This window comes from Oryzias latipes, chromosome 14, assembly GCF_053564925.1.
Source record: "Oryzias latipes strain Hd-rR chromosome 14, Olatipes_Hd-rR_3.1".
Classification (NCBI taxonomy): domain Eukaryota; kingdom Metazoa; phylum Chordata; class Actinopteri; order Beloniformes; family Adrianichthyidae; genus Oryzias; species Oryzias latipes.
This window is the reverse complement of record NC_136250.1, coordinates 6,528,780-6,544,048: the sequence shown is the minus strand read 5'-3', so window position 1 is coordinate 6,544,048 and position 15,269 is coordinate 6,528,780. Positions and strand designations below refer to the sequence as shown.

Here is a 15,269-nt window from a genome sequence, read left to right as displayed (position 1 = left end):
ATCAGACTGACGACTCTAGATCAGATTGGGGTGAAAAAAATCACGCATACCCATTTATATTTTAGGATACACCAAAACTAGAAATGACAGTTAAAATATAAGGGTTGAACTAACTGCCGTATGTGTTTTACTGGCGTTATATGAGCTTGTTTTTTTTTTTACTACCGAAAAGCTCATATATGTGCACGTCTGAAGGTTACATCTTCAAATATGTAGAAACCGGGTGAAGAGCCTGGAAAATTGTGCCAAAAAGTGTACATAATAATATGAAACATTATTGAACAGTAATAGTCTTGAACTGCTTCTGTGTTGAAACTTTAAATTGTTGGAATTTTTGGAAGATAGTTTTTTAAACTATGCTTTACTTTTGGTTAAAAGGTCAGAGGCTTCATCCAGAGAGCATATTTCTTTTTATTAATAGTTCATAGTTAACTAATTAATACAGTAGTTTCATTTGTCAGTTAAACATCAGAATGCCATTTTTAGCCCTCGACCTATAGAAGCTTTCTCACGCTACTTCGTTGCTAACGGTGTTGTTGGGGCTTTCTGATTTGTTTTAATCGATTTTCTGAAACAAAATCTTATTAACATCAATTATTCATTTAATCATGTTCACTTCTTCACTGCTTTTTTTTATCTATTTATCTTTTATCTCACTGTCCTTTTTTGATTTGGCTACATTTACATTTGCAAAGGTTCACTGCTGCCTCAAATGTTTGGGAGTCTCCATAATGCAGATCAATGCATTCAGCTTTTGAACTCAACGTTTCCTCAAAATGATCCAAATCATTTACTTTGGGGGAAAAAAAACACAAAAAAATCTCTACAGTTTAACCAAAAATTTCATGTTGTTTTTCACTGCTTTTTTTAAAATTACTAGAACAGCTAATGGAACCAAAAATCATCAATCATGCAAAGTGGAGGCTCCACCTACATTATTGAGACTTCAGTGTCAAGTCCCTCCAAAATATTTCAGAAAGAGTAGAAATAAAAGATAATTAAATATGACTTCTGTTATTTTCCTTTTCTTTTTCTTATGACAGGAGACTCCACCTCTGGTGACGCTCTTCTACTTGACCAGTATGTGGCAGTAACAGACTATGAGAAGCAGGAGAGCTCTGAGATCAGCCTCCGTGTGGGTCAAGTGGTGGAGGTCATTGAGAAAAATGAATCTGGCAAGTGCAGTACATTTTTAAAATTTTTATTTAGCTTACTAACATTATTTTGTCATATTTACTGAATTACCAGTATCATTGCTCAGCGTGGTCTTTACATTGGAAAAAAACCGAAGTAAATATTAGTATGGATAAGTATAGATTAGCAGACTTTTATCCTTTGCTGGATTCCCCCTGAGCCTATTCTGACACAACGGTCTGTTTATTGAACTGCTACCAGAGCACAACTGTTTTCTTTGTTCTCAAAGCCTTTTACATTAATATCATTGATTGTAAATTCATTCATTAATATACGTGATATGATCAGAACAACTGCTTGAGTCTTCTGGGACTTAAGTTGTTATTACTACTATAAAATTCAGATTTTTTTTTTAACTTATTACTTTTAACACCAAATGTAAATAAATGTTCTTAAATGCTTTACAGCTTGTGTTAATCTTAAACAAGTTTTCTATTTTGACAGGAGAGAATTTATCCCCTTTGATGAATCTTTGCGTTTGATTTTTTCTCTTGTAGGATGGTGGTTTGTGAGTTCTGAAGATGCACAGGGCTGGGTCCCTGCCACCTGCCTTGAGGTGCAGGATGACCCTGATGACTTCACACTACCAGGGGAAGAAGGTATGTAAAACTTAACATAGATGTGCTAGGATTTAGCCTAGTGATGCACGATGTTGACTTTTTACAACCGATACCAGATATTTTCCTGCCTCATGTAACCGATACCGATAGTCAACCAATATTTTTTTTAAATAAGAAAAAAATATTAGTAAGTTCATGGTTGCTCATAGAAATAAAACTTTTTAAAAACATAGGCATTCCAGCATTTTACAAACCAAAATGAAAAGACATAAACCACCACTGTAACATTTCGTTTTTTGTTTTTTACTGTGGTTGGATTAATGGGAGATTTGTCATAACAACAAGTAGCATCTCTGCTCTCTGACAGGTTAGCTGTTAGTTTTTTTATCCAGCACATTTGCAGCAGAAGAAAAAAATGCTCACTATCAATCCTATTGCAGGGCGCTGACAGCTATTTCCATGCAAGCTCGCAGTTTTTTTTTTCCAGAATAAGTGCTAACGCTAGCAATGACTAGAGCTTCATATTGCTCCAACATTTCGTGGTGGAGAATTTTTAAATAGCTTGTGAGATTTGTGGTGTTAACCCTTGTGCTATCTTAGATGACCCCACCCTTCCATTGACGTGTTCTCCCTACCATGACAAAGGTGGATAAAGGTGGAAAGATTTCATGTAATCCATGGACACCAGGGAGATTGACAAGGGTTACAGCTGACCTATTTCCCTCTTTGTGACACTTCTGTCGAACAAATTTTGCAAACAGCGAATGAGTCGTTGGTCTCAGGCACAGCACAATAAGCCCACATGGGTGAGAGCTGCGCCATGTTGCAGACAGAGCTCTGTAGTGCTGGCGCTGAGAGATGACGTCACTTACATGAGACAGAAGCCTGCAGGATGGGAGGGATGAGCAGCCCAATGAGTTAATGACTTATATCGCTAGAGGAGACACGCCCGCTTGGGAAGCCTGGCCATTAGGGGCAGAGCTGGACGCCATCTTGGTGAGGTCGTCGGTGCCCTGATGACAATGCTTTCTATAGCCTTTGGTGGCATCCAAGTAGTTTTTATGTAATTTATATATATACAAATATATATATACGTATATATACATACATACATAAATATATATATAGATATATATTTCTATATATACACACACACCCCCACACACACACACACACACACACACACACACATCATTTGTTGCTGTTAGATAAGAGAAACAGTCAGCCTTAAAAGCTCAAACTTTAATGAAAAACGCATAGTTGCAGGACTTCTTACAAATAAAACCTTTTTTACAAATAATTTCTAAACATTTAGAGGTTTTAGATCTCTTTGGCATGTAATTTAAATTATTTAGAAAAGCCCAACAATAAGTAAATAACAAGTTAATAATAAATAATAACAATAATAATAAATCAATAAGTCAATAAATAATAAATCAATAATAAGTCAATAAATAATAATAATAATAGTAAATAACAAATCAATAATAAGTCCAAAAGTCAACAATAGATTTACCCTAAAAAATACAAAAACAAAGAAAAACAATAGATCTACTGATTGGTATGGTGCCAGGTTTAAAGCGAAGAGTCTGGCCAGTCTTATCAAAATCTGTTTCCACAAATGTTTTGAACATAGCCAGACTGTATTGCTAGTTGTTAACCACAGTGATCCATCTGGGTCAGCTCTTTTTATTGCTAAGGCCCACTTTTTCCTTAAGTTGAATCCATTGGAAACCTGCAAGAAAACTTCAGTCACTGAGTCAGAAACGTATAAATCTACATTACTATAATAGCCTAGTCCTAGTATACTGGATATGGGTTTAACACAATAAAGTTTACATTTATGTCAACAGCAAGTTTTACGTACATCATCCCTAAATGTTGATAATAGCCCCACAGCATCATGTATGTCAATATGTGTACTATTAATGAAGCCCCTGCAGCATTAAAAGGAAAAAATGATAGTACTTACCTGTGAAATGTTATGCCTTCCTCCTTCGTGGACACATTTCTCAGATTTTGGCAGTTGAAACCCACACAATGAACTGGCATTTTGCAAAAAATGTGTTCACATGCATGCAATGCAACAGTGACTTGACCTCACCAAGATGGCTGTGCTCTCCTCCCATGAGGAATCACGTGACGTCTCCTCTAGCGATATAACTCATTGGAGAAGACACCTTGGTGGCCCAACTAAATACAGAGTGGTGAGTGAGGAAGCGACGACAGTTTAAGATTTTAGTTATCGGTCCATTTTATCGGAATTATCAGCATGACGTCATAATGTCCAATATCAGCCGAAAGTTATCAGTATCGTGCAACCCTAATTTAGGCATACCGTCTCACAGAGGCGGCGGTGTGGGTACCGGATCGACTCGGGCTGCCAGATCGTCTCGGGGTCCTTCGGGGTCCTTCGAATAATGATGACGTCACACTACTTGATTGGCTATAAGTTGGCACGATGACGTATATGATAGTGATTGGTCAATTTATTCCTTTTGATTATAGTATAATGTCAATATGACAATGTTTTTTTTCTGAGATAAAATAAAAGAAACTGACATTTGGGAGAATTAAACCAGACCAGACACCATAAATAAATATTGTTTTTATACAGTCATACATTTGCTGAAATTGGAACAATAAGTTTATATTCCCAATGGTTCTCCCTTTACAACATAAACAAAACATATTTGTTCTGTTTTTGTATAAAACTACAGTTTGCATTTGGTGTAACAAATAATAATGTCAGACATAACAAACAATTATGTCAGACACCTTAAAATTAAAAATGGCATTTTTAGTTATGAGTGAGAAAAACTTTACAAATGAAACATAAAATCGCTAAGTAGTTTGTCCAATTGGTGTTACCGTAGGGTAACGTCGCTAAGTAGTAAAATCGCTAAGTAGTTTGAGTAGTTTGTCCAACTGGTGTTACCGTAGGGCAGGGGTCGGGAACCTATGGCTCGCGAGCCATATATGGCTCTTTTGATGGTCACATGTGGCTCGCAGACAAATCTTTAATTATGCTTTTTTTATCATTAGTCCAGTCCTTCTCGGGCGCGATGCGATGCCAGAGGCGCGCAGTAGTAGCGGTGCTTAGAGAGAGAAATCTGCGCCAGCGCTATCAGTTACTATTATCTATTATTTCACAGAGTTTGTACCAGCTGGAAACCTGTGAATTGCCGTGCCTAAAACTACGCGCTCCCGTCTCTGAGAAAGAGCGCGCAGTTGCGGGGACGTGTGAGGGAGAAAGCAGAGGGTGGGGGTGGGGGGGACCGGCAGCAGGTGAATCGCGCAGGGATTGTAAATACGTAAAACCCGCTGCCCGTCACTCACTGCAGTGTGTGAGTGTGTGTTTGTCTCCCCGTCTGCATGTGAGCGTCTGCCTCACATCTAAAGAACATTCAGACCTACGATCACGTTTAAAGTCTCAATGCCTGCATGAAGCAGAAACTCACCACGTATCAACCAGACTAGACCATCAGCAAAACTACCACGAGAAATACTCATCATTTATTAGAAACAGAATAACAATGTTATTAAAAAGAATCCACAGACTTATTGTACTTTAAAAATGTTGAAATTACATCAAATGCACACATTCACTTGTATTTTTAGTTTCAAACATATCGTTGCGGTCTGAGTTGGACTGGGTGGCTGTTGGGCCGCGTTATAAGTTCTGGAGTTCATGAAACGCATCAAGCAGAGATCTGATTGGCTCTCAGTTCTGTCGCTCAGCCTGTTGTTAGGTAGTTTGGACCAATGGGGTTCAGCTATGGGCCGAATAAGGGAAATGGGAGGGCTGGAGCGGGAGCAGGTGAATATAAAGTTGGGAGACGCGCTCTCGTCTCGTGTCGACAGGAGAGATTCAGGAGTTGCTGAATTAATTTTACGGCGTTTGTTGTGGTCTACAGTAACCAGAATAAAGAACCTTAAAAGAGGTTAAGTCTCCGTGCCTCAGTGTGGGAAAGGGACGCTACATTATTGTATGGCTCTTTTTAAATTACATTTAAAAATATGTGGCGTTTTATGGCTCTCTTGGCCAAAAAGGTTCCCGACCCCTGCCGTAGGGTGACGTCAACCTTGGTCGAAGGACCCGGAGAAGATCTGGCAGCCCGAGTCGATCCGGTACCCACACCGGCTAATCCCTTCTCTAATGCAAAAGCAGGTGTATGAGATGGGGAAGGAAAGAATGTTTGCTTTATTGTTTATTTGATTTGAAATGGTTTATTGAAAGCAATCAAAGCAAGAATAATCCACAAAACAATCTAATCAGAATTTATACATTCATACAAAGACGTATCAAATTTAGGATTTAGACATTAAATCAAAGATTGCTTGAAAGGGAGAGGAACAAAGCGAAATGATATAATCCCACCCCTGTTCTTATTTTTTTATATTAGACATATAAAAATAAATAAGATATAACTGTTTCAGAAATCTTCATGGCATATATTGATCAAGTATAAAAAAATGTGCAGATTATTTTTTCATTAGAACGATCATGAACATAATTAGACATAACACTATTTTTGAAATCATCATAGCATATGCAGATCAAGTATCAAAAGAACAAGAAGTATCTTAGCAGCGAGTGGTTTTGTTTGCCTTGATACCAAAAGAATGTGTGTTCAAATCCACTGTTTGATCATGAAAATGGGGCTCATTGACTGTTTGACACTTATTTTAGTGTTAAATCCCAAATGCTCCCAAAGCATTGCTCTTAGGCATTAAATAAACTTGGGGAAAAATACATTTTCCACACATATGTTTGTTACAACAAATGGGATTTTAGCCTTAATTTGCTTACTATAATATTTAAAACATCTTTATCATAAAAAGAAGAACAAAGTCCAGATAAACTTCTTTGAAAAAGATCTAACATACATACATACATGCATACATACATAATTTCTTTTTCTCAAGCCATTTTTGGCAAACTTTGTATAAATCTTGAAAAGAGAACATCTATCCATCCTTTAATATACAATAAAAATCATCTTCCAGTTGGCAAACATAAAACTCACTTCCCATTTTGCCCCACCTGCGGTGCCGGGATGTCAGTTCCACGGAGATTCTGGTCATTTCCCAGACATGTGGGTCGACGCAGAACTTTAGGGGATCTATTCAGCACAGGCTTTGGGCAAGGTGGAGCGCACGCCTTTCTTTCTCCCTCTTTATCAAATGTGTGTTTGCTCGCATACATAAACAACTATGTGCATGTTTGCTTGTGTTTACACGTGCATGTAGCAGCATGTTTCTTGCTAATAAATGTAACGTCCTCTCTTCTAATCATGTCGTTTTTTTGTGAGTGTAAAAAAAACAAACATTGATTGCATCTTGTATTAGTGCTTGTTAAATCCCTTTTAAGTCCAATCCTGTAATTTTTTTTCCTGCATTACATAATTTATTTCTGAGGAATGAAGCCTAAAATTGAAGGATATGTAAATACTGATTTGCCTTCATGATTCTGTAGCTTGTGGATTCATCTCTAGCCTGCACCAATAGTTGGGCAACTCCAGAACCTTGATAGTTGTTTTTTAAGCCAATCTGACCCAACATGTACTCATCTCTGACAGATTAGTGTATGAACGTTGACAGATTCTAAAATAGCTTTACTTGGGACCTTAGCATTTAAAATACCATGGAAAACAAAGACATTTGTGGTTAACTGAATTGCTGGAAGGTGTCACAAACGTCATTTAACATTCTCAATGTACCATGTATAATCTTAGAAACTGATGCAACATTTGCACTTTTCCCCCTTCATTTTACTTGTTGGGATGTTTTTTTTTTTTGTTTTGTTTTAGGTTGTAGCATGTACAAAAAATATATAATCATAAGACCAAAAGAAAGCACTCAAAACTGAGATCATCAGATTTTTTTGGTTGACTTTACATTAACAGATTGTAGTAAAAGAAGAAGTGAACAGTCTTGCATAAATGGCATAGTTATGTATTTGTATGTGTCTACATGAAATATTTAATGGGTAAACAAAGCATTTAAATTTACAACTAATAACGTACATTATTTTTTGAAAAAACAACACCTATTTTTTAATGTATACACCACAGAGGTATTACAAATAAACTTATAATCTATCTTTTCTGTATTTGTCTGCCTTTCGTTTATATTGTGTCATCTCATTCTATTTCACCTTGCCTCTATTAGTATCTATCATATATCAAAAACCTTTGTTTGTGGCACTTTTAATAATACATCCTTCGAGTCATTAGTCAAGTATTTTTGCTCTTTAATTCAAACAGTTATGTCAGTGGTAAAGGACTTTGCACCGTGTTCAACTTTGTTTGAATGTAAGGAGGATTTCAGGTAGCAGCTGTAGACAATTTGCAAACATGACATTCATCATTATCCAAGTTTGTGTCCTTCCCTTTCCCCAGCTTTCTCCCTGTATGTGCAATTATTTAAACATTTGGAATCTGCCCACATTTCACTGAAAAAATATAATTGCATGTGACAATGTGTGCCTTTTTTGATCGTCTAGAAGAGAAGTATTCCGTGATTTACCCATACTCAGCCCGGGATCAGGATGAAATTGACCTGGAGAGAGGCATGATTGTGGAGGTTATTCAGAAGAATTTGGAAGGGTGGTGGAAGATAAGGTAATTCATACTATCAATACCTTGCAAGGTATTATTTCTATTAAAAGAATCCATGCAAGCTGTCGTGAAGTGGCTCCAAATGTTAACATTTTAGCGCAAATGTTGTGTCTTTAAAGGTGTATAGATGCAATAATTTTATTTAATTATTTATTTTGCTTCAATGGACATAAGATGACCAACTAAAACACTTATTGTACACTTATGTACCTTTTTAGTGCCCCTAACTGTCGGATGTCATGAAAAGAGTAAATGTTCTCCTGGCAAAAAATCATGAAGCATATTCTTTGATTACCTTAAAGTCCCACGACAACCATATTTTGATCTATTTTAAAAATATTCCCAGTGGTCTTTTCAGTTATGATTATGCCATTTCTATGCTAAATTTAAAAAAAAGTGTTGTTTTCTTGGACAAAGTTTGTGCTACGCAACAGTTTCTCAAAATCAGCCAAATATGTTAAACTTTAATACCATATCAAACTCTTAAAATATCCCTGCTGCTAGAGACTAGAAAACAATTAAAGGACCATTCTCTTTGTAAGAACAATAACATTGAACCTATGTGCAAAAAGGAAACAAAAGGTTGTGTTAATGGCTGCACTGTGCCAGCTTTGTGTTACACATCTTTTCAAAACGAGGTTGCAGGTTTGTTACTGCAACTCTCAAGTCATGCTCAAAACGGAGCTTAGCTCTGTTGTTTGTTTACAAAGTGGATCTCACAGAGATACGACGTAGAATGGAAGAAGAATGCCCACACCCTTCTGCCCCATGAGTGGATGCTCCCTCTCCACACTCAGCCAGAATTCAGGGAGTGTCTGTGCTGTAAACTTCCTCCTCAGGTGGTGGAGTCTGACAGGATTTTAATGAACTGATCCTCCTCAGCAGAACTTAAATCAGCAGGTGCTGCTGCGTTAAATGGATCTCTCAGCCAGTCCTATTGAGAAATATTTGAGAAAGAATCCTTGCAGGGAAGACGTGTACAAAGTGAATGATCCTTTATACAAAGTTTAAAAAATGAAATTAAGGATCATTGACCATGTATCTTCTCAACCTGTAAGGCATTCCCCCCTGGGGGAGCGTGGTTGCACTACATCCTCTTTTTACATCCATTCAGTTTTTTCACGGAGGGGGGGGAATATTTTTCCTTTTTCAAAGGGGGGAAACAAGAGAAAAAGTTTGAGAACCACTGCATTTATATATCCATTTGTGTGCAGGTTGTCTGCAACTGCAATTTTTTAAACACGATTTAGTATCTGCTCCTGATCCATCACAATTTGAATAAAGAAATACTCAGGAATGCAGTTTTAATCTTAAATTCTTTTATACCAGTCCTCCATCATGAGAACATGCAACAGAAATATATTAAAATCATCAAAAGCACTATTTTCATTGGAGTGGGTCTTTAGGTATTTTCAACACCAAAGATTTATATTTTGTCAATTTATTTTTAGTTTACAGAATCTTCAGAGTCATATATTTATATATATATATATATATATGTTTGTCATTTATATGTGCATTTTATATATGTTGTGTCAAATACATACAACAGTATTTTTTTTTTTTAGGTACCAGGGTCGTGAGGGCTGGGCCCCTGCCTCCTACCTGAAGAAATCAGACATTCAAAGCCAGAGACAGTCAGCAGGTGCTGCTGCTCATGCCAGTGCAAATGACTTGGAAGGAATTTCTAAACAAAGCCCACAAAACAATGCAAAGGAAAACAGACTTTCACTTTTCTCAGATAACAACAAAAGTAGTAAGTAAATTTACCGTCTTGTGAGTTTGATCTATTTGGCACTTTTTATTTGTTTCTACCATCCACTTTTGTCCTCACCCAGAAGTGGGATCACGGCACAGACCACCTCCTCGCAGGGATCTTACCATTGTAAGAGACAGCCCAGTTGGGATTCTTTCTCAGACACTGAGTCATGCTATTTGTTCTTTTTTTATGTACCATTTATCTTCCTAAACTTCCTTTCCACAGCCAAGAGGAACAAACTTGCCAAAGCCACCTGTTCCTCCTCTAGTGGAAGAAGAATTCTACACTATAGCAGACTTTCAGACCACCATTCCTGATGGAATTAGCTTCCAAGCTGGAGTGAAAGTTGAGGTTAGTTGGGCCCAGCCTGAAGTTGGTCTACAGCAAAATATCCAAAAATATGAACTAATAGTGTGCTTTTGTTCATTTAAAAGGTGATAGAGAAGAATGGAAGTGGTTGGTGGTACATTCAGATAGAGGAAAAAGAGGGCTGGGCACCTGCCAACTTTATTGACAAGTACAAGAAGACCAGCAACGCGCTGAGACCCAATTTCCTGGCCCCACTGCCCAACGAGATGGAGAAGCTGTGCCTTGAGGATGGTGGTTCTTCAAATGTCACAGACACAGATGACACCTGGTCCAAGCCATTACCAGATGAACCAACCACAGCCCAGGACACACACACCCGGCCTAAACTGAGAGATTGGAAGTCTGGTTTCTCCGGGCCTTTGCCCCCAGCTCCGGCAGCACCTCCTATTGAGGAGAAGCCAGCTTTGCCGCCACGAAGGGAATCTATCAATAAAAGCTTTGAGTTTGAGGGGGTTGAGAAGCCAAGATCAGATCATCCCAAGCCTTTGCCCCCAAAACCACCAGCACCTGGGGTTATAGTGCCCCTTGTGACACCCAAGACAGCACCCTTTAAACCAGACAAACCACCGGAGGCCAAAAAAGAAGATAAGAGCAAAGCACTCTACCTGAAGAATGAAATGGGTTTGGAATGTGGTCATAAGGTCTCTGCCAAAGAGGTTAAGAAGTTTAACCTTAAACCTGTACCCAAACAGCCTCCCAAACCCAAGTCAGATGTGCAGGAAGAAAAACCAGAGGTGGCTGGACCTGCAGTGTTAATGAAAGCCAAGCCAGTAATCAGACCTAAACCTGCCCCAGCTGCTAAGCCAGAAGCCCTGGCTGAGAAAAAAGTAGACATTACCAACCTGAGAAGTAAGTTAAGACCATCAAAACCTTTGGATCAGGGCTCTGCAGAAGGGAACCATCAGAATGAAACAGTAGAACCAGGAAATGGATCCTCCCCAATTCAGATCCCAACTCTTAATTCTGATAAGTCCTCTGATGAGTCCAAAATCACCTCAAAACACAGAAATGCCCTTAGGAAGGACAGCTCATCACCTCCTTCAAAACCAGGAGTCCCCCCCCACAAGGAACCCCCTCAGAGACCCACCATGGGCCCACGCAGACCACCTCCTCCAAAGAAAGCTGAACAATTGGGCCACACTGAAACCAAACCACAGGTTATGAAAGAACCCCAGGAAATCCCCAAGAATGGACTGCCGCAACTCAGCAGACCCCCGCCACCAAAACCCAAGGGATTTCCTCAGCCACCTGCAAGCAAAGAGAAGGATGAGTGCAAGGGGAATAAACTCCCAATTCCACCTAAGCCCCAGTTAAAGAGTGAGAAGCCTGGACCTCCCAAAGACAAGCTTCCACCTTTGCTCAAGGACAGCAGTAAGGAAGAGCTGTATCTAGCTGTGGCGGACTTTGAAGGGGATGAGCAAACGTCCAGCTTCAAGGTTGGCACAGTATTTGAGGTTCTGGAAAAGAACAGCAGTGGTTGGTGGTTCTGCAAAAATGTTGGAGAAGATAGTGAGGGCTGGATCCCTTCAAATTACCTGAGCAAGAAACCCTAAGTAGGAAACATGCTCTTAAAAACACAAAACACAATATTTTCCTGCCATGTAGTAGTTCTTATTTATAGGTACCTTTTTCTAAACTTGATTCAACATAATAATACATTCTACTAACTGAACCAGCAATACCACATGACCTCTTTTGGTTGTTGTGAGCTTTACTTCTCTTTATTTCATTGATTTTCTTGGCTTGTCAGTCATACTCTCTCTTGTATGTCTTTGCTCAGGCCAGACACTAAAGGAGCAGTAACACACTTGCCTTTTCTGACGCAGTGCCTCAATGCTATGCTCAAAGTGCTTCAGTGTTCGGTATGCAGCCGTAGCTTTAGTGATTCTTAGAATTAGTTGACTGCAAAGTTGGAAAAAAAAAGGGGAAAAAGATTCAGCCAAAGATTCAAAACTAATACCAAATCCCTAAAGGTTGAACTCAAAAAGTTCTCCTTGATTTTCTAGTATTAGTAGAAATGTCATCAAATACTCTTTAGCCAAGTAGATGTGTGCCGTCTGATGAACAAGCAAGACACATATTCATTATAAATAATTTACAATTGCTTTCTTTTCCCTGTACTGACTTAATATTCAATATTGCAATGATTTGTAACAGATGTGCACTTTTCTTGAGGTCAGTTCAGGTGAGTTAAGAGGGCACTTTGCAGAGCGTACAGGTGTACTAAGAAAGTACAGACTGCATTTAAGTCTCTTGCAAGCCATTTCCTTTGGCAAGGTTTTAATATTTTTTTATAAATTTTACTTTCTTGTAATTAATTATCCATATTAGTCCTTTGTTACAAGAGGAGGGAAATAGGTGAGAAATAGTTAACAGGTTAAGGAGAAGGAGTTTGTCAAAGTATTTTCAAATGTTCCACATCTTGAAATGAAATCTGTAAAATGTGAATTGCAGAGCACATCTAGCCATAAAAACAGGATTTTCACTTATGTGTGCAATCATTTACAGTATTGTAAGTGTACAGGCTGTTAACTCAAGTTTGGTGCTGGGATTACGGTATACAAAGTTGTGACCATTGTCAAAAGATGTTTTACATGAATGCTTGACTGGTTTCAAGCATGGTCAGTATGACAAATGTTTTTTTTATTGTACAGTTCAAGTCATATCTTAACTGATTTTTTTAAATATTATCCATGTAGTATTTTCTTTTTAGGACTAAATAAACAAAAGCTGAAATGTGGTCATTATTGAGCTAAACAAAACATCTCATCACTTAAGAATTTGGTCAAACAGGCTTTTATCTCAAGTAGTTCAATATGTATTGGTTCAAATTACAGACAAGGCTAGAAGCTGTAGCGGATACAGTTGTGCAACTAGTTGCTATAATTTTCTACATTTTATACAGATGACTAGAAATGGGAAACAAGGAATCTATAATACCATCTGAACAAAATCTTTGGAATGGATTAGAACATTAAAATACAATAAATGTGTATGCATTGTCATTTCAGTATTGTAACTGATTGTTCTTTTTTATATAATTTTCATTTCCAGTCTCCGTTTTGAGTCAATAAATAAATGAGATTTTCCACATGCCATGTTTCTATTTCTTCTTATTTGATGCCATATATTAAAAATGTTGAAAAATGAGAGATTTAAAGGTTTCCGCAGTGCAAATAAAGAACATCAAACATTTTCAGATTTACTTTTTAAGTGTTTCTTTGACAAAAAGAAAACAAATGAAACAAAATGACCCCACTGCTATTTATTAGTGAAGCCCTTTGCTGCTGCCTGTGATTTAGAGGAAACATTCTTGCTATGATGGCTTTAAATTTACAAAAAACATTACATTTTTATTAAAAAAAAAATCCTTGAGATTAGAGATTAAGTTGCTACAATTATGGCAAAAATCACATCATATATAATGTAGCAACACAGTTCAAAATGTTTTAGCTCAGGCTGCTCTAACATTTTTAAAAAATAATTTAATTAGCTTAAACAAAGTGAGTTTTTGCTTTGAAATCATTTTATGGAAGCAGATTTTCTTAACATGATCAATCGAGAAAAGAAATCATCCTAAAAATTGACAAATAGCTACATGTTCCATGCTAGCACTATAGCTGGCCTAAAAAAATATTTTTTTTTATATATAGCAAACATTAAGTATTTTCTCTTAAAAATAGCAATTCTACTCCGCAAATTATGTTTACCTTTTCAGTTTTTCCGTTCCTCGTGATTTTTTAATAAATGGTGTGCTTGTATCTTGTTTGAAATTTTGGCGGGACTCCGTGACTAGCTTAGTCGTTTTTACCATTTTTACAAAATGACCCCACTGCTATTTCTTAGTGAAGCCCTTTGTTGCTGCCTGTGATTTAGAGGAAACATTCTTGCTATGATGGCTTTAAATTTACAAAAAACATTACATTTTTATTAAAAAAAAGAATCCTTGAGATTAGAGATTAAGTTGCTACAATTATGGCAAAAATCACATCATATATAATGTAGCAACACAGTTCAAAATGTTTTAGCTCACGCTGCTCTTCTAACATTTTTAAAAAATAATTTAATTAGCTTTAAAAAAGTGAGCTTTTGCTTTGAAATCATTTTATGGAAGCAGATTTTCTTAACATGATCAATCGAGAAAAGAAATCATCCTAAAAATTGACAAATAGCTACATGTTCCATGCTAGCACTATGGCTGGCCTAAAAAATATTTTTTTATATATATAGCAACCATTAAGTATTTTCTCTTAAAAATAGCAATTCTACTCCGCAAATTTTGATTACCTTTTCAGTTTTTCCGTTCCTCTTGATTTTTTAATAAATGGTGTGCTTGTATCTTGTTTGAAATTTTGGCGGGACTCCGTGACTAGCTTAGTCGTTTTTACCTGCATTGTGGGATATGTAGTCACAATAAATTTCACAATAGACATGCGCGCGCAACTTATATACGGAAGTAAAGGACAATCGTGCAACCAACATGGTTTTAAAACATTTTTCCGTTCCCGAAATGTCAGTTGGTTGCGTGTGCAGTTGTCATAGATGTTTGAAAAGAAGCCTCAAGTTTGAAAGAATTCCGAAAGGATTACAACTTTTTCAGCGCAGCTGGCAGTGTCTGTGGCTGCAAGCAATTAAAGGAGGATTAGACGAAGAAAATGACCTGATACTAAATTACACATACGGCCGCGTGACCTCACAAAACATATTTATTAAAAACGAAAAAAAACGTCATTTTTACTTCAACGGACTAGCTCATCAAAACAA

The 15,269-nt window shown here is 37.3% G+C and overlaps 1 protein-coding gene across 17 annotated transcripts in view; it reads left to right on the top strand.

Annotated features, from left to right (window-relative positions):
- sh3pxd2b (SH3 and PX domains 2B) overlaps positions 1–13,598 on the top strand; it is a 43,397-nt gene extending 29,799 nt beyond the window's left edge. For 7 of the 17 annotated variants that reach the window (XM_078930992.1, XM_078930987.1, XM_078930991.1 and 4 more), the window contains 8 exons: positions 1,044–1,175; positions 1,692–1,793; positions 6,765–6,905; positions 8,263–8,380; positions 9,946–10,133; positions 10,216–10,262; positions 10,362–10,487; positions 10,571–13,598. In XM_078930992.1, the coding sequence (XP_078787118.1) occupies positions 1,044–1,175; positions 1,692–1,793; positions 6,765–6,905; positions 8,263–8,380; positions 9,946–10,133; positions 10,216–10,262; positions 10,362–10,487; positions 10,571–12,058 (2,342 nt within the window). In that variant the 3' untranslated portion in view covers positions 12,059–13,598. The remainder of the gene's footprint in view (positions 1–1,043; positions 1,176–1,691; positions 1,794–6,764; positions 6,906–8,262; positions 8,381–9,945; positions 10,134–10,215; positions 10,263–10,361; positions 10,488–10,570) is intronic. The other 10 variants (XM_023962844.2, XM_078930997.1, XM_078930995.1 and 7 more) reach the window with 2 other exon arrangements.
- Positions 13,599–15,269: the final 1,671 nt, after the last annotated feature.